At 34.2% G+C, this 26,839-nt stretch overlaps 1 protein-coding gene and 2 pseudogenes across 2 annotated transcripts; 2 read left to right on the forward strand and 1 right to left on the reverse strand.

The window, feature by feature from the left end:
• The first annotated feature begins 3,418 nt into the window (after positions 1–3,418).
• LOC143572441 (uncharacterized) lies at positions 3,419–7,603 on the forward strand. The gene is made up of 5 exons (XM_077057607.1): positions 3,419–3,569; positions 3,677–3,703; positions 3,803–3,865; positions 7,333–7,411; positions 7,505–7,603. Exons 1-5 carry the CDS (start codon positions 3,531–3,533, stop codon positions 7,585–7,587), a joined length of 291 nt encoding a protein of 96 aa, XP_076913722.1. The 5' UTR covers positions 3,419–3,530; the 3' UTR covers positions 7,588–7,603.
• A 1,131-nt stretch (positions 7,604–8,734) lies between these two features.
• On the reverse strand, positions 8,735–10,478 carry LOC143572442 ((R)-mandelonitrile lyase-like; annotated as a pseudogene). Its single transcript, XR_013142256.1, has 2 exons — positions 10,400–10,478; positions 8,735–10,316 (listed from the first exon to the last, which is right to left on the reverse strand). The product of XR_013142256.1 is annotated as a (R)-mandelonitrile lyase-like (transcript).
• A 7,094-nt stretch (positions 10,479–17,572) lies between these two features.
• On the forward strand, positions 17,573–18,942 carry LOC143572443 (mitogen-activated protein kinase kinase 5 pseudogene; annotated as a pseudogene).
• The last annotated feature ends 7,897 nt before the right edge of the window (positions 18,943–26,839 follow it).

A 26,839-nucleotide genomic window follows, 5' to 3' on the forward strand; every position in this document is an offset into this window, starting at 1 on the left:
CATCATAAAAAAGATTAACATGTGATGATATGAATCATATGATGACATGATTCTTTGTATGTTTAATATTCTAGGGTCAAGAATTAAGATATGAAACGTGTGAGAATGAAATTATAAAGGGACACAAGTGTGGACCTTGATTCCCAAAGGGGAATAATAGTTACATGTGAGTCTCTTCATGTTGTATTAAAGAATATATATATATATATATATAGGGACACAAGTGTGGACCTTGATTCCCAAAGGGGAATAATAGTTACATGTGAGTCTCTTCATGTTGTATTAAAGAATATATATATATATATATATATATTCTTTAATACAACATGAAGAGACTCACATGTAATATATATATATATATATATATATATATATATATATATATATATATATATATTCTTTAATACAACATGAAGAGACTCACATGTAACTATTATTCCCCTTTGGGAATCAAGGTCACACTTGTGTCCCTTTATAATTTCATTCTCACACGTTTCATATCTTAATTCTTGACCCTAGAATATTAAACATACAAAGAATCATGTCATCTATATATATATATATAAAGAATGTTATAGTGTATGACTACTTCTTGTAGTTAGTCAAACATTGATTGGGTCTAAACTATATATTTGTTAATAGTTTATTGGATGAAGTCTACTTTTCATGAATACGACATAACTCAAAGACCAAGATTTTGTTGATTCGAAAGTTCTATGATTGATGCATAGGTGAAGAATCATGACTAATTATTCTTTATTAATTAATTAATGAAAGTAAAAGTAAAGATTTATGACTAATTTTTAGAAAACTTTTAATACGTTCATGTGAAATTTCTTAGGTTGCTAGTGAAGACTGAAGCGATCATGTTGGACTATGGAGTTGGAATTTATTATTGAAACCGTTCTTTAGTTATATGTAGATTACGATACAAGGAAGGAGTCCCAAAGTGTAAGTAAAGTTAACTAGAGGATTAACTTATAGAAGTTTGGATTAATATGACTTAATTGTTTTTATTATTATTTTGTTAGACTCTTAGTTATAGTCTCAATGGGTTTATTTTTATTTATATATATCAAGCCATGATAAGGGTTGTAATTAAGTTTTGGGTTGTTTGTTCGGTTAAATAGAATTAGGAGAGTTATTCCTAAGTTAATTGTTTTACTCGAGTATGTTTATAACAATTTACCGGTGTGATCACAAGATGAGCAATTAATTAAATAAGATGTATAAAAAGTCATGATGGGTTTGTAGTGATGTTTGTGAATTGGACCATCAGTCCGAGGGTGGATGGAATGCTCGTGGGATGAATCAGAACGGGACATGAGGTGAGGCGACAAGGTTAACTAGCTGAGATGTAGATGATGTGGCGTTGGATGTTGGAAGAGCGGGCACTCCATTCTAAATAGGAGAAAAGACATGACTTTGAGAAGGAGAGGAGTAGGGTGCATAGCAACGTTCCTTGGCTTGGGACGAGGGAAGCGGCACAAGATGCTCAAGTAGGATTTGGTCACCCTTATAGCAAGATGATTTTGTCTATAGGATTGTCACGTTAATACTAGAATAGCGGCCATTGTGATTGATAAAAAGGAAATTTGTGATGATGGCATCGGTGGTGCACAAGGGTGAACACACGTTAAGGAGATCGATGGTCAAACAACCTCATACTATTTTTTAAACAATAATCCCTATAGATAACTTAATTTGTTTGATTGATCTAATCACATATAATAAAAAAAACCAAGTTCAAAATTTGCTAGTTTTTTTTCCTCTTCTCTTTTGTGACAACTAGACAGAGTTAATATTAAAATAACCCCCTTATAAGTACAAAAATGTTTAAATGTCTATTAAGTATATCTGGTTACCCATTTAGAAGTTGTTGATCGTTAAAATAAAAGTACACCCAATTGCTCGATTACAAAGTTAAGTAAGCTTATCAATCACATTAATTGTTTATTTTCCATGGTTTTTATCTGTCAACATTTAAACATTTCAAAAATTAAAGCATTTGTTGATATCTAAAATTGAGTATCGACTTGTTACTAGTTAACTTTAGCACAAAATAAAAGAATAATAATAAAAAGGAAAAGATTGAAGCATAACTCACCTTCAAAACCAAATCATATGAACAAAACTGAAATCACCTTTAAAACATATCGACAAGTCAAAACATCTTTTAACAAAATTAAAATTAGGTTGAAAACGTAATATATGAATGAAGGTATGAACTAAAGAAAAAAAATTACAAAATCTCAACTAAAAATTTCAAAATATTATGATAATCCGATTTAACCTGATAGATAGAAATTTTATACCGACTTGACAAAAATCTCTTTACAAATACGAGTTTTACATAATATAACAATTCTTTTAATTTGTTGAACATGTGAACAGTATGAATCATATATATGTGATACATATTGTGTATGAAACCGTGTATTAAACACATCGTTGTCATTAATTTGTTCTTTTTATTAAAATACAATTAATTCAAAAGTTTAACCGTGTTTTAAAATTTTTTGGCTGGTGGTTTTCCCTTTTCTTTATCTTCTAATTAACGTATCATCCTTATTATTATTATTAGTGAACGACCAACAAAATTATTTTATTAACAAACCCAGTCATCGGAACTAAGAAGGAATTCCTCTGACGACAACACAGATCACACCTAGTACACCCGCTTGGGATGGTATCGATCCCGAAATTTGAAACTATCTGGTGTTGGTACCGAAATGTTCGAGTCGGTACATGTGTGGTACCAGTTTTTCATGCAAAATTCGGAAACTACCGGTACCATACCGCTACCGAAAACTCAAAATATGATTATCAATTCAGTATTTAATCAATACACGTACCCGTTTTTCTCATCCCTACAATTATAAGTTATACCACATGACAACACCCATCTCTCTCAGGATACCATTACAACAAAACAAAATCAAACTCACACCAATCCTCTCTGTTTGAACCTAACCTCTTTGATTTGTTACAAACCCATAAAAATCACGAAGCTTTGGTGTCTCCAACGACTTTCTTAATACTACATAAAAAGAAAACTAAAAAATAAAAGACAATCAAAATAATACCCCCCCTGCCTCTCTTTCAAGTGTCGTGTTTTGAAAAACACAAATTTAAAGAATATTAAATGATTATTTTTTGCTTATCAAATGACAATAATACCCTTTGAAATTGGGTTTATCAATATTATCTATTAACTCTAGTTGTGTATGTTTAAGAATAAAATTGAAAACTGACTAATAAAATTTGAAAACGAACATTTTTAACGAGACAAATACAAAAATAAATATGAACACTTTTAACGATATAGATAGGAACGTGGTGTTTAATTAAAAGAAATTTTATATAGAAATGAAATAATAAAAATAAAAATAAAAATAATAATAAAAAGAAGGGTTTTCAGTTTTTCACTCTTCTAGGGTTTTGCCTCTGCGACTGACTGCGTTATCAATCAACGAAGAAGAAGAAGACGATCAATAACATTAACATTAACATCAGCAGCAGCAGCATCCATGGCTACCAAAGTCCAGAGGATTATGACTCAACCAATCGTATGTATTCTCATTCATCCACAACAACTACTTCTGCCCTAATTATTACTTCTCTTATTTTTCCCCAATTACTTTCTAATTTCATTTTATTTTTTTAATTTTTGCAGAATCTCATCTTTAGGTTCCTTCAGAGCGTAAGTTTTTGCCTCAACAGCTTTTATTATTATTATTATTATTATTATTATTTTATCGTTGGATGAATTTGCTTACTTTATGTTTTGTTTATGATACAGAAAGCTCGTATACAGATATGGTTGTTTGAGCAGAAGGATTTGAGGATTGAAGGCCGTATAATTGTATGTGTAACTAACTATACTCAGTACTCGGTAACACTGTTTTAGTTTTCAGTTTTGTGCTTAATTGCTTAACTTAGGGATGTAAATGAGCTGAATCAGACCTTCACTTGGCTTCGTTTTGACTTATTAGAGCTCGCGCTTGGCTAAAGCTCACCAGCTCGGCTCCTTTATCATTTATCGGGCTCAGCTTGTTTATTATTTCTTAATTAATTTAGAAAAGTTTTTTTTGTTGTTTTTAAATATTTTTTTGAGAAAAACCTTAAATGAGCCTATGCTTGGCTTGAGCTCGTGTAGTAGTACCTTAAATGAGCCAATGCTTGGCTCGAGCTTGGCTGTGCAGTGTGAAATTAATACATAGAAGACCAAAAGAGGTCAAACTTATAAATACACAAGGATCGATAACTAAACGAGCTTTATTTGATGCTCGGGCTCAGCTCGAGATCGGAAAAGATTGGTTTGTTTTAAGCAGTTTGCTTTTTAGGATATTGAATATTAGGGCTACACTTTGATTTTGCAGTTAAGTGTTCCAAATTATAATTTTATGTTTAATTGCTTTATAGGGTTTTGTAAGGCCCCGTTACCGGTAGCCCTACTTTCGTGTTGGATTTACTCATAAACGCAGTTCTAAATATCAGAGTTAATTAAAACATTCGCGGAATATAAAAGCTTTCATAAAACATTTCATAACAAACACGTCTTGTCTTAAAACATCATTTTGTCTTTCAAAATAAACGAAACATTAAACTTAAACGTCTTGAGTCTTCCGATGCCAGCTTCTTATTCAGTGCCATGTGTCTCCTCAAGCGAGCTGCCTCATCCTACTCACCTGCGTGCATACTAAAAGTCTGCTACGCTGAGTGAGTTCTAGTTAATCATATACTATACAATACACATAAACTTATATTCTTTCATTCATACGTTCTTACTTTCATACTTTCTTTTGTATTAACTTACTTTCATATCTTACGTTATAAAGAGCATTACGCCCTACATTCCTCGAGTATTATTAGGGCTCGGTACCCTCCTTCCTCGAGTATTATTAGGGCTCGGTACCCTCCTTCCTCGAGTATTATTAGGGCTCGGTACTCTCTTTCCTCGAGTATTATTAGGGCTCGGTCCCTCTTTCCTCGAATATTAGTAGGGTTCGGTTCCCTAGTTCTCGAATATTAGTAGGGTTCGATTCCCTCTTCGTTACCATACAACCATCCTTTCCTTCTTTTATTAACTTTATCACATTCATACACATAAGCATACATATCATACTTACCTTATACTTAGCGTTACAACCTGACAGTACGTGCAATATCCGAAGATCGTTCACGTACCATCAAGCAATCATTCATACATATCACATCATTCACATAAGGCATACACTTATCTCTTAGGATAAGCGTATTAACAAACATATCGAGTATGCACACAGCCCCGAAAACATAACACATAAATGAGGCTAGAAACTCACCTGAACACGGTTACGTTCACCGTTAATCGTAATCCCTTTCCTCAGTTGTGCACGGCTGACTGTATAACAAGTATACATATCAATTAACTATCACCACTTATATCATCTTTCTAGTCTTAATTACTACCCACAACGAACGGGGGTCCGGGGGCAGCGCCCCTGGCAGCGGGGTCTAGGGGCGGCAGCCCCTAGCAGGGTCCAAGGAGCAGAGCCCCTGGCTGGGGTCGAGCTGCCAGGTCAGCTTGGAAAAATTTTATTTACATTAACTGTCTTAACACATTTTTCATTAGGTTTTTAATTCATTTTCTAATCGAACTTGACTTTAGGCGAAGTTAAACCTTAGGCGAACTTAGCTTTAGGCGAAGTTGTCATCAGGCGAACTTAGTATTAGGCGAAGTTAACCTTAGGCGAACTTAGCTTTAGGCGAAGTTGTCATCAGGCGAACTTAGCTTTAGGCGAAGTTAACCTTAGGCGAACTTAGCTTTAGGCGAAGTTGTCATCAGGCGAACTTAGCTTTAGGCGAAGTTAACCTTAGGCGAACTTAGCTTTAGGCGAAGTTGTCATCAGGCGAACTTAGCTTTGCAGGCGAAGTTCATCAGGCGAACTTAGCTTGCAGGCGAAGTTGTCGGCTGCAGCTACTGTTCGTTCTTAAATCCTTCGTTTCTTAACCATATAACTCGATTTAGGTATCCACGGAATCGTCTGACCAGCACCTACAAACCCCAACCATCAAATCGACCTAACATCGATGTTTAAAGGGTGCGATTTAGGCATATAGGTTACGGGTTCTTTTATCAATCGATTAACCCATCAAATCATAACCATTTTCAGTAAGTTTAGCCTTGTTGGATTCGTTTTTACCATACAAACACAGATCTATCATTTCTATACTAATCCGAACCTAAACGAACAAGTTCTCGATATAAACGTACCGTAAATGAGTCGAACTACGAACACGAGCTGGTCTTGCTGCTTTGGTTCGTCACGACGATCTAGCACCAACAAGCTCGGGTCCTCGTCTTTGGATCTTGGTTCGGGTCGTGTGTTTTGGAGTGTGTTAGAGAATAAGATGGAAATGAATGATGGTTTAGGGTTTAGGGGATATTTATATCCCTTAAAGCCCATGGACCTAAGGCCCATTCTCATTTAACCCATCTCAATTAATCTAAGTCCATGATCCGTTCTTTACTCGATATTAATTAATTAATAACGCGAAATCACAAAACATAACTTTCTTTATTCAACATTATAAATTTTAGGATGGTACAGGTTTGTTTCTTTGAAATTAATGTGCCTTTGAAACGTCTTAACTACATTTTTGCTTTATATCTGATATTAGGAGTTGAGTAAAATGGATACAATTATGCAACTACCATCCAAATTAGTTTCTGGATGACTCGATTGACGTCAACCTTGGTTTTAAAAAGAGTGTGTTTAGGTCTAGTCGTTGCTCTATGTGCAGCCATATAAACTTTATGTACAACAAAAAGTCGTTTCTTTTTATGATCTGTTACATATCAAGCTTTTTAATCAAGTAAACCGTTGATAATCTTGTCATTCATTTGGGCATTTTTACGTAAACGTCCTTTGGCCTTCTTCAAGCACTATCTTTGACCAAATTTGACTCATATGTACATGAAGTGTATAAGGCCTTGAGGTTTATTTTTAATTGCCCCGCGCTTCTGATGGCCCCCTTTTGAAACCACGACATTAACAATCATAGTATGCCTTAAATTCTATCTATGTTATGTTTTTCCACTTTTAGGATTGGATACACGACACCTAGTGATTTGGATGTTAAATGTTGATGTAAAGTTGCGTTTGCTCTAGCTGACTTGCATCTCTTTAATTTATCATGTTTTATCTAAATAATATTGTAGAAATGTGTTTTTTTAACGAAACAAAAGATGCAAAGAGTGTTTATAGAAATACATAATATGCATATTATCCTCTCTTTAAATTTAAATGATATAATGAGAGTTATTTGTGTTATTGTTTGATGTAGGGGTTTGATGAGTACATGAATTTGGTTCTTGATGAGGCTGAGGAAGTCAGCATAAAGAAAAAGACCCGAAAGCCTCTAGGTTTGTCACTTTTCTATTATCTTGAATTCTTGTGTTCGTATTTTCATGTGTATGTTGGATGTTTTTCTAAGTTGAAGTTTTGTATATTTTCAGGCAGGATTCTGCTGAAAGGGGACAACATTACCCTCATGATGAACGCGTATGTGACTTGTTCTATACTACTCACTTTGAACTAATGTCTATTTTAGTTTTCAATGTAACATTTTTTTTGTTTCTCATTATGTTCAGGGGTAAGTAAGCAGAAGGCATTTGTACGAGGAAGATGGATGCTAAAAAGAAGATTTGCAACTTGTGTTGGTATTTGTTTTGATGAGTGCTAGTTAGGGACTTTCGTGAGAATTGATCCAACTTATGTTGATGTTTTTAGGTTGTGAGCACCCAACTCTAATGTGTTACTATATGAGCAAATCTTATTTGAAAGTTAAAACCATTATTTTTGCATAAAATCTTTACCATGAGAACAAGGCACAGAGCCATGAAATGGTGTTCTGATACAAAAGCAAGTATAGAATGCCTGGTGGGTGGGTTGGATTGACCTTAAACATTAACTTTTGCCTTCATATTATCATGCTGTGTCACATTGTAGTTCCAGTACATAGTTTTAACTACATTTAAGGACAGGTTCTATCAACAAAACTTTCCATTTAACCTGAATTGAAAGTTCTGTATTACTTCTGCTTGCACTACTTTTCTATAGGTACTGCATACGCTGTTATATGCGCATGTGACTTGTATAGCTTTAGAAACCGTCTGTTCGTTTATAGTGTATCATCCACTAGTCATGTACCAGTGTTAGTAATGACCCATATGCATCATAAACATATATACAAAGATTGTGATGTCTAAGAAGTTTGTTAAGAGAGCCTAATGAATCAATATAGGACATTAAAAGCACTAAAGTAATATTGGACTTCTTTTGGATCATAAGAGCAATTGGTTGAAGACGAATAGCACGCACGTTTCGTACGCACACTCATTATGCAGAATGATATATAAGTTCAAAGTATCACGCGTTTACATTATTGTTTGATCCTCGCTGGTGACTTACCGTTACTAGCTCCATCATTTTTTACACTATTTGTGGCAGTATGTTTCGACCTCAGCATATGATATAACGACCGATCTTAACATGATATAACGACCTATCCTAACATATGCTGCAACATTCACCATGAGCCTCAAATATATACTAAATTCAACCAAATATAGCTATATGCTATAAGAAGACTGTAATTTGTTATTTCCAACAGACAACATTTACTGCTGATTAACCTTCGAATTATGAAGCTGTAACAAAAAAAATTAACATCAGAAAGAAATCAATCAAGCTCTAACCTTTTCCAATCTCTCCCTCAAAATCTTCAATCCCATATGCCTGCCAAGCATCAAAACAGTAGCCTGCGGATTCGTCCCAGGCGAAACCTTAAAAACCGAGCCATCAATCACCCGAAGCGAACCAACGCCCATCACCTTCAAATCCGAATCCACAACCGCCCCAACTAAACACCCACCATGATAATGCCATATCGTATTCACCGTCCGCCTACAAAACTCACCCATCGCCTCATCACTCGACCGGTTAGCCGGCAGCCTCGCCCCAACAAACCTAAACTCCGCCCGACGCCTCCGGTTCCAAAACCGAAACCCCGACATCGCCCGAGTCCTCAACATCTCCCCAATCTTCCTCGTCCCATTCACACACCTCGCCAAATCAACCGGGTTATCAAATTAAACCGCACAACCGGCGGCGTCGCGATATCCGTCGACCCCAAACGAAGCGAACCCGCCGACAACGGGCCGATAATCTTTTCCATAATATTCGCGACACTGAAATAACGCGATCCCCGGCGCGATCGATACGGGCGCACATCCGACGACGCCTCGAGATACGCGCCGGAGTCGGTAATCCCCACCACTTGTATCAGAGAATGATGCAATAAAGTTGGAGACAAAAAGGATATTCCGTTACGTGGATTATCATACAAAAACTGTCCTACAAACGGAGAATGACACATCACCGGAATACCCCATGACGAAAGATACGACCGTTGACCAAGTCCACTTAACAGAAGTAACTGAGGACTACCTATAGCACCAGCAGAAAGTATAACCTCTCCATTAAGTCTTACTGTCACATAATGGTAACGCCCGTTAGTGTCAACGAAAACGACGCCGTTTGCATTATTATTATTATTATTATTATTATTATTATTATTATTATTATTATTATTATTATTATTATTATTATCATCATCATCAGTGAATAATATCTTTTCCACGGTGGCGTAAACACCGACTTGAATGTTTCCAAATACGGCGTCGTTTAACAAATCCGCAGCACTGAACCGGTGACCGGTCGAGTTAAAAGTCGAACCGCCGATTTTGGTGCCAACAGCGTGAAGTAAACTGTAACCGTTAAACGGCCGTACACCGGACTGTAACAAACCGTCACGTACGGACACCTGCCACGGCTGTAACTCCGGTTGAAAGACTATCAACTTCTCAATCCATTGATACGACTGAGTGATTAAGCTCGTGTCGAAAGCAATACCTGAGCGGTTATAAAACTCGTCGTCGGCTCGGCTGTAGAAGCCGGCGTTGATGGCGGAGCTGCCGCCGAGGACACGGCCGCGTGCGTTGGGGACGTGTTCGTCGGAGGTGAAGGATTCGACGGGAGAGTGTGGTGAGTCGAGTTGACGGAGAGTAGTGATGAAGCCTTCTTCGTGCATGATGTTAGGGTTTGTGTGAGGTACGCCGCCGCGTTCGAGGAGTAAGACGCGGTAGGTGGAGGATAATGTCGCGGCTAATGGACAGCCGGTGGTTCCGCCGCCGATTATTATGTAGTCGTAGGTGTCTGTTAGTGGTAGGTCGGTTGCGTTCACGGTGAATTGCATGTACGGTGGACCTAGGGTTTGGTAATATGTTAATTAGTTGTAATAATAATAATAATGAAGATGATGATGATAATAATAATAATAAGGTGCTTACTTTGAGATAAGGAGGATGAAATTAGAGAGAAGAACAAGCAGAGGATGATGATGAAGACTGACGCCATTAATGGCGAATCTCTGCAATTAAGAAGTGTTTGAATCTGAAAACGAAAAGAAAGTTGACGGAAGTCAAAATTGGGGTTAAGAAGACGTTAAAATTAAGTTTTTGGTGGGAAAATCAGTTAGTGTTTTCTTTTTCTTTTTTAAATTTTATTTGTTACTGTAACTCTGTAAGATGTAAAAATGTAAAAAGGCCAACGTGGATTCGAACCGCAAGTTTAGTTGTTAATGAGCTAGTGATGGAGTAGTAAGAATGTAAGATAAAGACTTGGTGTTTATGTGATAATTGTTCGATTCTCGCACCTGGCATTTAGCTTCAGAGGCATCAAGGTGATGATGAAAGTGAACGAATTTTAGCTCATCGTACTGTTGTGACTTCGGGCGAGTGTTTATGGATGTTGGCTTTAGGTGTGGGTTTTTCCCGGATAGAAAGACGGGTGTATCCTAATGTGGTGAATTTAGTCAGTAGCTCATTTGGATGATTCGTTAGCCGTTAAAAAGAAGGTGTCACACTGCCACATCAAATGAACATGTGTTAATACGGGTTATGGTTTTACATATATCCTAAAGAGTAAAAAGATGGAGAAAATTTGTGTACACTTGTATAAAAGCATGTTAGTAGGGGCTAGTGGTGCTCAAATATGTCAATTTTGAAACACATTTAGTTACGACATGATGAAAATATGTTATGCGGTGTTTTAGAAATGGTAAAAGGTTATACAAGTTATAATGTATTGTGTCGTGATGCAGAGTCCATTTTTTTACTTCTGAATTGAGACACACCTAATAGGTGGAATGTGATGTGAAGAATGTTTAGTGGCGCAATTCGACAAAGATCAACTTCAGAGTTGTTCCATGATGGCAATGGTCTTGCCGCTAAGGCAAGGTTATAAGCTTTCCAATATTGGGTTGGGATGCAATTATAATATCAGTGGATTTGCTTAAATTTTAATACCAACAAGATTTATACCCGCGCGTTGCAGCGCGTTAATGTGTTTTTGTATTTACATTTAGTCGATATACGGAAGAGAAATGACAAAAGATATATACTCTAATTAATATTGAAGTAAAATTATAATTTATGTCGAAAAGATGATAAAAGAAATATACTATATTAATAAAATTGAACAAAAAATAATAATCACTTCAGTTATTTAAATGAGTATGTATAACTATTGATACAAAAACCAAGTCCTATGCAATATTTGTATCAATTAAAATATATTTGAGTTCTAATAATACATGGTCCAAATTTCACCATTTCATGAATAGTGAATTTAGAGTGACGAGCAAAACATGGTTTTTGATATATATGTAATAGGCTACATATTTATCGGGGTATATTAACCGATAAACCAATTATATTTAATGTATGCCAAGTTAAAGAATTTTTAATTCATACGTCAAGTTTACTATGATGATAGTTCTATCGACCCATTCCTCGGGGTTTTTTCTACCTTTGATTAAGAAAGTAAACGAAACTCGATAAAGGATTTCTTTGAGATGCATTATATGGATTTTGATTTTATAGGCGGTGCTAAAGTTTGTATCACTTCTTCTTCATCTAACTAGTCTAATAAAAGAAAATAATGAGAATGATTTGATAATCTCACATTCATTCTAGACATAATCTCTCTTCTCATTCATCCTACCTATTCATGGGTTATGGAGCAAAACCATATTAACAAATGGGTTATAATTTTCTTTCTAATTCTCCAATTTATCATCTCATTCATCTCAACTATCCATTGGTCATGGGCCAAATAATTTTGGCAAATGGGTTATAATTTCATTTTCAATTCTCTAATTTCTTATCTTATTTATCCTACGTATTCATTGGTCATGAGACAAAACAGTTTTGAGAAATGAGTTATAATTTCTTTTTTAATTCTCTAATCTCTCATCTCATTTATCATAGTTATCCACGGGTAATTGGTCAAAACAATTTTTGCAAATGTTGTATATAAAAAAATCAAATTTGTATATTTGAGATTTTAGACTTCTTATTGTTTATACTGTATATTTTATCCTCTTTTTACTTATAATTCTGTTCATTTCTTTTAGATAATGGATCTTTTTATTTTTATTATTTGACAAATCCCGTATAATACACGAGTACAAAAGTTAATGATATATATTTTTAAACCAATCATAAGCTATGTCTTAACATAAACAATTGGTCATGTACGGAATAAAAATGTTATAACATTGGTGTTAAATACAATTTTTTAATTTATTTACCCTTTAAAAGGAATTATCTAGAACGAAATCTATAATATATATAAACGAAAACCTAAAAATCCTATGTGTTGCGATCTGGTCGCTTCCCCTTCTTTTGGAGTCACCAGATTTCCTTGATTTTTAAATGGAGGCTTCTCATGCATTTGACCCGAATGCATGAGTATGGGTCTAATCAAACCCATATATTTCTTAAACGGGTTATAACATCTCATTAAATTAAAAATTAATCTCACCAAAATATCTAATATAAAAATCCTAAAATGCAGGGATATACTAAAAATTAATATATTATTTATTTAAAAATATATATTATTTATATTAAAAAACCAATTTTATAGTAAAAAAATAAACGGGTTTTGGGTCTCATCAAACTCATATAGCTTTTAAACCGGGTTATAACATCTCATTTATTTGTGAAACAATTTATCATCAAATCATATATATATTATTAACTTTCATATAATAAAAAAAATAAAATTCAAAAAATAAATAAATATTAGAAACAAATAATATAAAACAACCCTGGTAAACAAATAAAACATTTAAAAGCTCTATGGTTGTTTCTTACATTTACTCAAGCCATCATATTGTTTTATTTGTAAATGAGCATTTTACCCGAATTCACGGGGTGAGTAAATCTCACCAAGTATTTTATATAAAAAAATCCTATAAAATATGAATATACTAAATATTAATATTCAATTTTTAAGAAAAATATAAGATTTAGAATAACAAACAATTTTATAGTAAAAAAAAAAGGTGGGTCACAGGTCTCATCAAACCCATAGTTTTTAAACGGGTTATAACATGTCAGTTATTTGTGAAACTATTTTCATCACCAAACCCTAAGTATATTATTAGCTTTTTTGTTAATAAATAAAATTAAAATGCAAAAAAATATGAATATTAGACAAAAAAAAATACAACCCCCGTAATACGGGGGATAAAAACTAGTTATGATATATATGGGAAAATATACACAGTTGACTTTCGATTGCTTTAGTCAACTCACTTTTTTATTGACCTACTCCAAATTGGTATATATTCAACCTCACTATATCTCATATATATTAATAATAAACAATAACCGACAAAATAGAAAGTATTAATAATTTAGTATAATACGTATTTGTAACAAAAATAATTATTATTTTTATTTATTTTTGTTACAAATACGTATTATACTAAATTATTAATACTTTTTATTTTGTCGGTTATTGTTTATTATTACTTTTTAGTATGGTAAACTCAGTCATGACACATGAACAAATAGAATAGTACGTTATGTCTAATCCATGAAAGATTTAATTAATAGTTAACTTTTCTAAATAGATAAATATATTCTACTAGTGTCTGTTATTAATATTTTGTTTTGACACATTTGCCATTAATTACATACATAATATATTCTGGTTATACGATGATGGCAAAAGTAAACAAACTAATGTTTTTATAACATGATAGGTTAATGTATCAAAACAAATATATAACTCATTCATATTTTGTGTATTTGCAAAGTTAACAAAATATGAAGTATAAAATAAATAAATTGTTGCATTATAGTAATAAATGAATCAATTAATAATGAAATTTAAACAAAATAAAATAAAATTTTAAAATCTAGTGAACTATCTGGTTCGATGCACTGGTTCAAACGAAAGCGATGCATATAGGATCAACCAGGGAGATTACGTAGCGAATTTCCTCTCTGAACGATCCTATTTCTAAGACATTTGAGTTAAAACCAATAATAGACATAATCTTTTTTCTGAAGTTGTATAGTTTGTCAATTTTTCATTTATGTTATAATAAATATATTATAAATGAAGTTGGGACCGGGAAAGATTGAATCCGGGCTACTCTCACTTGGCTGCTACAATAACTATTTCCCACACATCACATCACTACAATCAACATTAACTAATCCTACTTAATCAATTTAGTTTATTATAATTAATATAAGTAGTTAACTTCGACCAATGGATAAAAGACGGATTTAAGCCGCGACAATCATGTCATTTGTATATTTTCTAAGTTTAGTTATCCTTTTAATTGGTTTAATTGTCATTTTAAATGTTAAAAAAGGGTTGTAGTTAACACGAGTTGGTGTAGGTGCTTATGCACCCCCATAATGCCCTATGACATATAATTATATGCATTGACTATTTGTTGATCCGATAAGTATGATTAGTTTTGACGCGCTATTACAACATGCACATCAAAACTCATTACACCAATAAAAAAATCTTATAAAATTTTACAAATGATGTAATTGATTTAATAGACATTTATAGAACTTATTATTAAAATAAAATACAACACTACACCAATACCATATTTATGGAATAGAACTCATGAACATGCAAGAAAGAAGAAATTGCAAGTTTTGGCAAACTTTTGCTTTGTTGTCCAAATCAAAAGCTAAAAGGTCATTGCTAATATATCTTCATTTTACATTTGCTTTTGTTAACGCTTACTTAAAAAAGAAATTGATGGCACCAAATACCAATTGGTCTAGCGATAGTCACATGATTTTCCTCTTGGGTTAGAGTCTCATCTGGAACATTTGTTCTGGATTGAGCCAGAAAGTTTTCCAAGTTATGGGTTTCATGCTAAATAAGTGACCCATGTCACCATATTATGTCATTCGGACGGAAGGGTGATTTGGGTGTCATCATATTTTCTAAAACTTTGTACACATGGTCGTATAGAAGACTAATATATTTCAAAACCTTAAGGGCTTAAATTCCACCCAAAACTTGGACCATAAAATCTTCTGAATAAGATTTACATAAAAGTATGCATACAAACATATATTAGCATAAAACTAGGTGAGAATGTACCCAGAATAATCAAATATGTAGGCATATATAAAACAAAGCAAATCACAAAAAAAAGTATCAAACTGGCTTATCACATGTCGGTCGCCATTTGGTACAACCACCTCTTTATCTTCAGTTGGCATATGGTACAACCGCCTCTTTATCTCCAGCGTATTACATAATCTAGCTAGGACATACGAGTTTAGACGTAGACACATGCAAACCGATTCATAGTACGCTGGACAGAGTTAACATGATACGCTTCTTCCTTCAATCCTTTATGCATCTTTTAGTAGAGAATTGCCATTTTTTTATAAATACATATACCTATTGATTTAATCTTATATATCAAAGGGTTGGACTAAACGTCTTTCTCTCTCTTACTTGTTATACTTTCTTCGTTAAACTTTTAATTCTTAAAAATATTTGACATACCACCACCTCTAACACTATTTTTTTAATTAACAAACAATATGGAATTTATTTTAAGAAATGCAAACTATCACTTAAAAAATACTCTCTAAAAAATAAAATAATTATAGAAAAAAGAAACTTATTTTTAAATAATAAAAAATGTTTTTTGTTATTTAAAAAAATATAAAAAAATGTGTTTTGAAAAATAAATAACGAAATGACAAAAACAACAAAAACAAAGGTTTAAATGATATTAATATAAATTTTGAAAGAAAATGTAAGTTTAATAAAAATGATTTATTTAGTAGCACCCTATATCAAAATATGGTTTAACCATCTCTTTTTTATCTGTACATTACCTTAAACACTATCAAAAAATATCTGTACAATTAAATGCGTATTCATGTACAATTAATTATGTATAGTTGTAAAACATATTTAAATAACGTTATCACCAAATAATATCATTGGTACACAAATACTTTTCTAATAATTACACACTGAAGGCGACTCAAATCAACTTTTCTTAATATTATTCCATATATTACTTGTGGCCCGTGATAAGCAATTGGTATAAGTGTTTGGAACCTTGGTTTTTCGGTGAAGACTCTAGTTCGTTTTCAACTTGTATTGTTTTTAGTGAATTAAGGTAAAAATGATTTGAGCTGGACCTTGGGCAACATTGTCAGTTCAAATCCCGAGCACACCCGGGTTGTCATTCCACCGTTTGCTACGCTAGAGAGTTATGTTCTTGTGGTAGCACGACTGTCTAGTGGCAACCTGCAGTAATGTTAACCGGACAAACGCCCAAGGCAAACCTTAAAGCCAACGTGAACCCTTTTAAAACAACATAATTTAGCCAGAGTATGTCAACGAGACTTTCCAATTTGAGAGGTGCAGTGACCTAAACACAAAAAATCGTCATCACAAAAAAATGGTACTAGCCATCATACAAGTACCAAATCAGATACTGACAATATCAATTAAGTACTCAATTTTTTAGATTTCGCAATCATTACGATACAAATACCTTTTTCTAAGAATTTTCGATATTAGTATATTCGATACTGTTTTTTTCAATACAGGTCCCTGTAGAGGTGGACATATAAACCGATTAACCGAACCGACCCGAAAACTTAACCGAAACCGAACCGGTTTGAAACCGATTATGTATAAACCAGTTTGGAACCGATTGAAACCCTCGATTTGGAACCATTTTGCAATGTTCTCCCCCAAAACCGGTTTCAAACCGGTTAACCAAAACGAAACCGGCCAAAACGGTTAAAATCCAAACCGAAACCGATCATAAACTGGTTGACTTTTCTTGACTAAACCAAACCGGTTTCAACTCAAACCAATTTTGAATTTTAAACGGGATGTGTTATTCATACACCCTTTATAGGGTGTATATAAAGATAATATGTGTGTTAAGATGGTGTGTGAATAATCAAAAAAGGGTGTGTGAATAACCATTGTCTTTTAAACCAGTTTGTACAGGTACCGGTACCAAACTCGTCCCTACCATTGTCACTTGTTTTTATTATTATAATAATATAATAATATATACATATATAATAATTCGCGTATTCATCCATCGTCTTCCTCCTTTATTATTTCCCCCAGAACCTTCTCTCTCTCTCATATCTATATTCCAATTAAACCATTACTAATAATAATAATATTAATAATAATAATAAGTCAATCGATTATTATCATGAAGTCAATTTCCACACCCAAATCCAAATCCAAACCCTCATCTTCCTTCCAATAAATCCTTTATAACTTCATTTCACACACACACACAAACAATTCAATACAGGGGCAAAACCGGAAACACTCAATCATGAAACCAATTCTCCCACCACCCAACCGTAACACCGTCCGTCCACGCCGCCGTCCGGACCTAACCCTACCGTTACCCCACCGCGAGCCACACCTCGCCGTACCACTACCTCTCCCACCGTCATCCGCACCACCTATTACCACCACCACCACCACCACCACCACAAACCCTAACCCTACCTTATCCGAACTCGACCGGATCAACCGCATCGGCAGCGGCAGCGGCGGCACTGTCTACAAAGTCATCCACCGTCCCACCGGCCGTACCTTCGCGCTGAAAGTCATCTACGGTAACCACGAAGACGACGTCCGCCGTCAGATCTGCCGCGAAATCGAGATCTTACGTGACGTGGATAATCTCAATATTGTGAAGTGTCATGATATGTTTGATCGTGCCGGTGAGATCCAGGTGTTGTTGGAGTATATGGACGGTGGTTCACTTGAAGGCACACATATATCTCATGAGCCTTCGTTAGCTGATTTAACTCGTCAGGTATTATCAGGTATTTATTATCTTCACCGTCGTAAAATCGTTCATAGAGATATTAAGCCGTCGAATCTGTTAATTAATTCCAAAAAACAAGTTAAGATAGCCGATTTCGGCGTGTCGAGGATACTCGCGCAGACGATGGATCCGTGTAACTCGTCTGTCGGTACGATTGCGTATATGAGTCCGGAACGTATTAATACTGATTTGAACCACGGGAAGTATGACGGGTACGCTGGCGATATTTGGAGTTTCGGTGTGAGTATTTTGGAGTTTTATTTAGGGAGGTTTCCGTTTGCGGTTGGGAGACAGGGGGATTGGGCGAGTTTGATGTGTGCGATTTGTATGTCGCAGCCTCCGGAGGCTCCAGTAACCGCGTCTCGTGAGTTTCGGGACTTTATTTCGTGTTGCTTGCAACGGGATCCGGCTAGGAGGTGGACTGCTGCGCAGTTGTTAAGGCATTCGTTTGTTACTGGCTCGTCGGGTATGGGTATGCATACGAGTGGTAATCAGGTGAATCAGGCGAATCAATTGCTTCCTCCGCCGCCTCGTACGCATTTCTCTTCGTCGTCGTGATGTTTTTCATTTTATTGTAACTTTTTCGTTAATTTACATGTGTTAAAAGTATTATCGGACGATGATTTGAATGGAAGGATCATAAATTTGATTTCGGTTTGGATCATAACATGAGTTATTCGGCAAATTTTGTTTAGGCAAGGGCGAGTTATGCAGTCAATCTTGGTGGTATCTCGGTTATCGGTCCTCATGTGAAATATCAGTCAAAATATCGGTACCGATAATAGCGACGATATGGACTGATATTTCACCAATATTCCCGATATCAGTGTTTTAAGTCTTAATTTTCAACTTTTAGTATTTAATGTTGGTGTTTTGAGTCTTAATCAGTTCCTATTTGCTACAATTGTTAGTGTTTTGATAGTTGCAACATGATAATTTGTTAATAGTATAGTTTACTGAATTGTTAGTGTTAAAGGGCTATATATATAATTTTTGCATGATATTAAAATAACCGATGTCTCATCGCGATAATCGATATCTCAAATATCGATCCTCGATCGATATTCGATATTTTTCCATATTAACTGCTTAGAGGGCGAGTTAGACTCTCGGCCTGGGGCACGGAATTTGCATATATTAAAATCTCAAAACAAGTACTATGATCTTGATATGTTTATTGTTATAACGTTGATGGCCATTTAAAGAAAATTAAAATCTCAAAACAAGTTCTATGATCTATGATGATAATTAGAGAAGATACAAAGTAGAATATGCTTTAATGATGTATGATTTATGTTATGTGATATATGATGATGGAAGTAACTTTATAAAGATCTTACCTACATCTAGTCATCTATAGTGGGTGTGTTGTAATCAATAGTGGAGTGGGTGAGAAAGATGGATCTTTCACATCCTATCTTTATAGCAACATTGCATTGTTGCTTTACCAATAATGATAATAAAAGGTAGCCAACTCATACTTTAATAGGACATGCATAAAGGTTTTTATATGTGACATGTTTGATGGTTGGTATTTGGTAAGTTCTTTTTAGACTATCTTGTAATTTGACAAACTTGACTCTTGGGCCATATCTATGTTGAGTCATGTATAGGCAACTTGATGGAAATGGTCACATCCATCTTTATTTAACATGGTCTTTTGATATGTATGGATGATAATAATTCATATTGGCAGTTTAACAAATGACAGTATGCACTTTCACTTTCGTTAATTTGATCTGATAAGAAATTTATTTATCTACCTTAAATGACATGGCATCTATTAGATATTTTTTTTACCGATGGATGCCATGTCATCAAGGTAGACAAAGTTACTTCTACGATAGAGTGATATTGTTATTTTCCGTAAAAGTGAAATTTAAAGATGTCATTGATTAATTTACCTTTGTAGATAATCATAAACGGTTAAGTCGATATTTTTTAAAAGCGAGACTTTAATTCACCTATATTTTTTATAGTTTACCTTTGTAGATAATCATAAATGGTTGAGTCGATATTTTTTTAAAGCGAGACTTTAATTCACCTATATTATTTTATATATTACCTTTGTTGATAATCATAAACGGTTAAGTCGATATTTTTTTAAAGTGAGACTCTAATTCACCTATATTTTTTAGGGATATTGGTTTTTAATACTCACAACTTTCTCTCATTGGTAGATAACACTCCCAACTTTCGATTTGTCACCCACCACTCACAACTTTCACCCTATTTTTCTGTACCACTCCCCGACTAAATGAACACTAACCTCGTTAATGTTTTGGACTAAAATTGTCATTCAAATTAGTTGAGGGGGTAAAACAGAAATTTTATTTTTAACACACAACCTCCATTTCCGGTGACCTCGTTTTTCCGGCGAATTTGAGTTTTCCGACTATTTCGTCTTTCAGAAAATGGAGATGGTTCAGAGGTGTAAAAAGGTGATGGAGATCATGAAGATTGTGCACCGGTGGAGATATGATGAAGATGGTGCTCGTCGGAAACCTGCAACTCGTTTTCCGGCACGCAGGCGATCCCGGAAGGTGGCTGGGTGAGACACTGGTGGTGGCGGGGGATGGGGGTTGCGGTTTTGGGGCGGTGGGCGGTGAAATGATGGATATGGTGTTCGCCGGAAATCTGCAACTCGCCGGAAACTCAAATTCATATGTGAAGCTCGGTGAAATGATAGATATGGTGTTCTGAAAGACGAGATAGCCGGAAAACTCAAATTCGCCGGAAAAATGAGTCGAAGGAAATGGAGGTTGTGTGTTAAAAATAAAATTTATGTTTTACCCACTCAACTAATTTGAATGACATTTTTAGTCCAAAACATTAACGAGGTTAATGTTCATTTAGACGGAGAGTGGTACAGGAAAATAGGGTGAAAGTTGGGAGTGGTCGGTGACAAATCAAAAGTTGGGAGTGTTATCTACAAATGAGGGAAAGTTGGGAGTATTAAAAACCAATATCCCTATTTTTTAAAGCAAGACTTTAACGCACCTCCTCGAATGACGTCTTAGATACCGGTAGTGGTTGTCACGACATTTATCCATTTAAAACCAAGATTGCAAAAGTTGTTAGACGGACCCTAGGCGGCCGACTGGGGAGTTGGGTGTACTCAGGGAGTACTCGGAAATGGTAAATATTGTCACACCCCGACCAAAGGCAGCGGAACATGCCGGGATGCAACGATTGCCCATAAGCACATGACACTATTTAAAGCGACAATATTTAACAAACTCATTTCATTTCACAACATCGAAAATGTCACATAACCAAATATTCAAAAGTCAAATACAACAAAATATCACAAAATATAGCAAATCAAATATTGTTCATTTTTGCTAATATCCTAACGGTATTTGTGACGTTTTCTTCACCGAACTCTATAATCAACCTAGATGCAAACCTGTAACATTTCATAAAATAAAGTTTGTCAACACAAAGGTTGGTGAGCAATTCATAAGTTTGAACAATAGATATTTAGTATGAAAAGCCATAAAGCTAGTATACAAAACCATAAATAATAGCTATAAACTTGGATAAAATAGTTATCGCTAACAAGTTAGCGACACCCAACTATAAGGGGTTGCTAAATAGTTTAGGATTTTATAGTTATCGTTAATTGCATTACGTTAATGACACCTTGCCATGAAGGGTTGCCAAATGGTCTAGGATTTATAGTTCCACCATCCAAAAGCGATAAACACATATGCAAATAAGCATAGAACACCAAATCGAGCAATTATTCAAGTAAAGTATACAACAACGTTTGTGGTTTAAGACACAAGTATAAAACATTTAGTTTAGATAAGATGAAATGTCACCCCCAAAATAAAAGGTAGAAAACGGGGTATGAAGTTACTCACGTTCAAGTAATAAACTTGAAAGTTTGATTATTTGGAGATTTGCCGGAACGACGAGTTAACGTATGAAGCCTAAAATAAAAGAAGTCTTGGATTTAGAAAGGTTGCCTTGAAGATCTTTAAATAAAATAATTGTTACAATAAGTAAACAATTTAAAGTTCGAGGTTTAAAATGTAACTATTTAAGAATTTATAATAATAACTCTTTAAAAATGTGAGTTTGCTCAAAACCGGGTTAAAGTATCTAACCTTAATATTTACTTAACCAATGTTAAGTAATAAGGTGGGAAAAATGCTAAAATGCAAGTTTCATTGGGACAAAGATACTAAAACGGGTTTTTAATGAGTGTTCGGGTTGTCGGTTCGGGTCTTGATAATTGGTCAAACCCAAAGTCAACTTTCCAAAATAATGAATGTTATGAGATAACTCAATAAAACTTTATAAGACTTAAGCAAGTATGTATATCTATTGTTTTAAAACTAACAACGTACGTTAAGCGAGTGTTCGGTTTTGTCGGTCCAAACTATGTTATGAGATCAAGTTGGAGCCAACAATTCCAAGTACTTAAGAAAGTAATAAAAATCATTTTGTAAACTATTTTTAGAGAAATATACAAGTCTTGATAGCTAAAAACACACTTGTGTGTCTTAAGCGAGTAAAATCGGGTCTTGATAATTGGTCAAACCCAAAGTCAACTTTCCAAAATAATGAATGTTATGAGATAACTCAATAAAACTTTATAAGACTTAAGCAAGTATGTAGATCTATTGTTTTAGAATTAACAACGTACGTTAAGCGAGTGTTCGGTTTTGTCGGTCCAAACTATGTTATGAGATCAAGTTGGACCCAACAATTCCAAGTACTTAAGAAAGTAATAAAACTCATTTTGTAAACTATTTTTAGAGAAATATACAAGTCTTGATAGCTAAAAACACACTTGTGTGTCTTAAGCGAGTAAAATCGGGTTGGTTCGGTTTCCATCTCACAATATGTTCCTTGATGGTCTCCACATGCCCAAATATCATAGATCTTGTATAATAGTTTATAAATGAGAAATATTTAAGTTCTACAACTAAAAGGTCAACAACAAGTTTTTTTAACAAAAGTTCGGTTTCCATCTCACAATGAGTTCATAGATGGATTCCACATACCCAAGACTTGTAAATGTGACTAACAAACTAAAATGAGCAGAAGTTAGGCATAAATGATATGTATAATAAGTTATGTGTGTGTATATATATATCAAGAACACGAAGTCCTCCATGAAGCCTTGCCTTATGACATTCGAAACTTAACCAACCGGAGTCGGTGAAGTAACGAATAAAGGAAACAAGTGGTGTGTATTATATATATGTTGTACCACCATATACTTCAAGTATTGAGTTAGAGTTAGTAAGTTAGTTAAAATGCAAGAATAACATAAGTTTGACTTTGGAAGTCAAAACCAACAATAACATGAAAATAACCTTGTAGAATCTTTGAATTTGAGAGAGAAAGAAGTTTATGAGCAAGGATTTATGTTAGAGATGGCCTTGTATTTATAGGAAGAGTTAAATTTGGTTAAACAAGAGGTTTAATGGTTAAAACTCGAATTCGTTGGACGATAAAACAAACAACGGAACACAAGAAACATAAGAAACATTTTGGTCTAGTGATACTTTACAAAGTTTCAAAAATGACAGTTTGGCCCCCGAAGTTCGTTTTAGTGTTTTTAACGCACTTTAAGGCCCGTAAAGGATGTTTTCAAGACCCAACAAGTGTAACAATATTGTAACATAAAAACCATCATTTTGATTATATCATAAGTCTCGGCTTACAAAACGGGTCGGTTTACATGATAAACGGATCATAAAACGAATACAACGAGACCCGAATTTTACGAATGTCACAAATATAAAGAAAATTAATTTTTGGATATTATATATATGTCAAATATCATAAGTTTACTAATATTTATAACAAAATAGGTGAATATCAATATAAATAAAAGAAAAACATTTTTAAATAATAAAGTATTCTAAAAATTACCGATCATTAGTTTTAAAAAATGATATTTGTTCTTTAATATTAATGAAATACGAATTATGTTTGATTTTTTTTTTAGTCAAGATCGGTCCAAGTTCACCGATAAGATGTGGTTCTAACTGAGGTTGACCACATTTGACCGATTCTTAGTAACCTGACGGATTTACAGAAACTTGCTGACGGCGACATACCTTGTAGCTAGTACTCGGAGAATACTCGGCCTTGTAATCCTACTTAACATTGTTTAAAACACAATGAAATGTTAATGAAATGTAATTTGTCATTAGTTTGCTGAATTACGTATGATCACTTCTAACATAAGCAATCATTAATAAATGCCCCAATTCTCACTATAGGCTCTATGCCATTAGATTTTTTTTTATACAACTCATGACCTATTGTTCTAATGGTATAGCATCCTCTTATAAATGTGAGATTATGGGCCTATATCTTTTTTTTTTGTGTAATGTAAAGACAAATGTAGAATTTGGTAGAAAAGGAAAAGTGGGTTTATGGTTTAACTTCACAAACATTTTGTACAGATACTTTAAGGTCTCGTTGTTTTGTGAAATATACGAAAATTAGAATTGGAATTATGCTAAAAAAACATGTGTTGTTGAGGACTCCGAAAGGCTTACCAACCATATAAAACCCATCTTATCTAAGTTTGGATCCTAGAAAAGTGATGGTCTACCCTATTTGTGACATACGTTTGTTTCGGTTGATGACAAAAATAGGTGATGAAGGTTGATTTAGGGATGAGCAAATGGTACCGGGTACCGTAGCTCATCCCTAGTTGACTTGCCAAAATATCTCTGGTCACCTAACATCCACAGCCCCAAACCTAGTATGTACCTCGTCCCATTCAATAAGTTTTTGCTTGAAGGTCCGTCTTTTAAACGCCAGTCCATGACTATTCTGCCCGAAGGTATCTATCTATGAACCTTATTTCATAATCGTTCTTTTGCTAAAAGGATTCAATTTACGTTTTTATTAGCATGAACATTCTGAACAAAAAAATAAACATTCTTTAAAACAGAACCTTGCTTATAGTTCTAAGACTCATGGCCCTAACAAGGCATGCAACTTTAGAGTTAAGGATATGATTAATGATAAGAGGTTGTAAATCAACGAAGCCGTTCATGAGCTATTTGAGATAAGATCACTAAAAGCTTGTTTAATACATGGATCACTATTAGAAATGCATCATATTTATTATTACAAAAATAATAATATGTGATATAAATGTCCTTTTACAAATGACCATGTGTTCACAATATATCCTTGTCACGACGAAAGCAAAAACTCATACCGAAGATGGCAAAAGGAATGGCCCACAATCAAAGTGTACAAAAGCCCCACGGTCAATTGACGAATCAATCGTGAGTAGTATATAAACGACCTATTCAAAATTGTCTATAACGTAAAGAAATGACGACTTTGGTTGATGCTACGGTCGCTCGAGGCATTTTGTGTCCAAATATCAATCCAAATCTAGAGAGTAACACTGTTTAACGAGGGTGAAGATGGAATTGAAAGTGGTCCATCACCTTCCACCAATAACATGTAAACATATTAGTTTTTTTTGTTAATTTAATTTATTGGCTAAAACTACTTCAACATTATGAAATGGTTATCAAGTTCGAATCTCACTGCTAATGTTGCTAATATGGTAATGACGTGTCACTTTAACACGCCGCACATAGCCTAAAGCTGATAAAAGTCTAGACCAATAAATAACATTTCAATACAAAAGTTACCTTTTAGTTATATGAAAAAAAAGAAAAAGAAAATAAGAATGCTACGCAAAGTAAGGTCACAAGTTCAAAACTTGACTCTAGGGTGCTTTCTTCCATTGACGGATTTTCTCTTTGATAGTGTTTTTGGTTGAGTCAGGCGGGAAGAGTATAAATCAGTATGGACGGTTGACATTTTGTCTCATTGGGGTGAGCAGAAACCCGAATTTATCGAACCGAAACTGAGTTAACCAAACCGAAGCCGATTTAACCAAAAAACCGAACCGAAGTATTAACCGATGGTTATTATTATTATTTTCTTTTTGACAAATATAATTTTCGGTTTCGATCGGTTATCCATTTTTAAAAAAACCAATTGATGGTGATGAAGACTGAGACTATAATTTGAAGATGAACAAGATGATGAATGAAAATTGTGACTAAATTTTTAGTATTTTTTTTATTAAAAACTTTGTTGAATTTTTAACTATACTACTCTAGCAAACATTGTATTCGTATGGTTCCACGTAACACTCGCCTATTTTTGTTTTTTGACTTCAATATATATGTAATACTCTAATACGTTCTTACAAGCTTAAAATCATCATTTTCATTTTTTAAAATTTTCTTACAATTCTACACAGAATCGGGAAAAGAAAAAGCTCGACCATAACCGAACCGAAATCGAAAAAAATCGTAAACCGATCAGTTTGTATATTCAAAAAAACGATGACTTTGGTTTCGGTATCGGTTTTTCCTAATAGCCGAACTGGACCGAACCGTGCCCATCCCTACTTTTTCAGGAAGACTCACTCAAATACTCGGGTCCAATCGTGGTAAAAAACAAAAAAATAAAATTCTACGCAAAGTGGACCTTTATAGTGGAAAAAGGAAACTAACCAGTGTGCCGCCGAAATGCAAGGAAA

The sequence above is a fragment of the Bidens hawaiensis genome, unplaced genomic scaffold (genome assembly GCF_021521415.1).
Source record: "Bidens hawaiensis isolate Kalapana, Puna unplaced genomic scaffold, B.hawaiensis_p1.1 tig00025860_1, whole genome shotgun sequence".
Lineage (NCBI taxonomy): Eukaryota > Viridiplantae > Streptophyta > Magnoliopsida > Asterales > Asteraceae > Bidens > Bidens hawaiensis.

Coding starts and splice junctions, on each gene's coding strand:
- LOC143572441 (XM_077057607.1), top strand. CDS start 3,531: ATGGCTACCAAAGTCCAGAGGATTATGACTCAACCAATC. Junction 3,570..3,676: donor GGATTATGACTCAACCAATC/GTATGTATTCTC, acceptor TAATTTTTGCAG/AATCTCATCTTTAGGTTCCT. Junction 7,412..7,504: donor AAAGACCCGAAAGCCTCTAG/GTTTGTCACTTT, acceptor GTATATTTTCAG/GCAGGATTCTGCTGAAAGGG.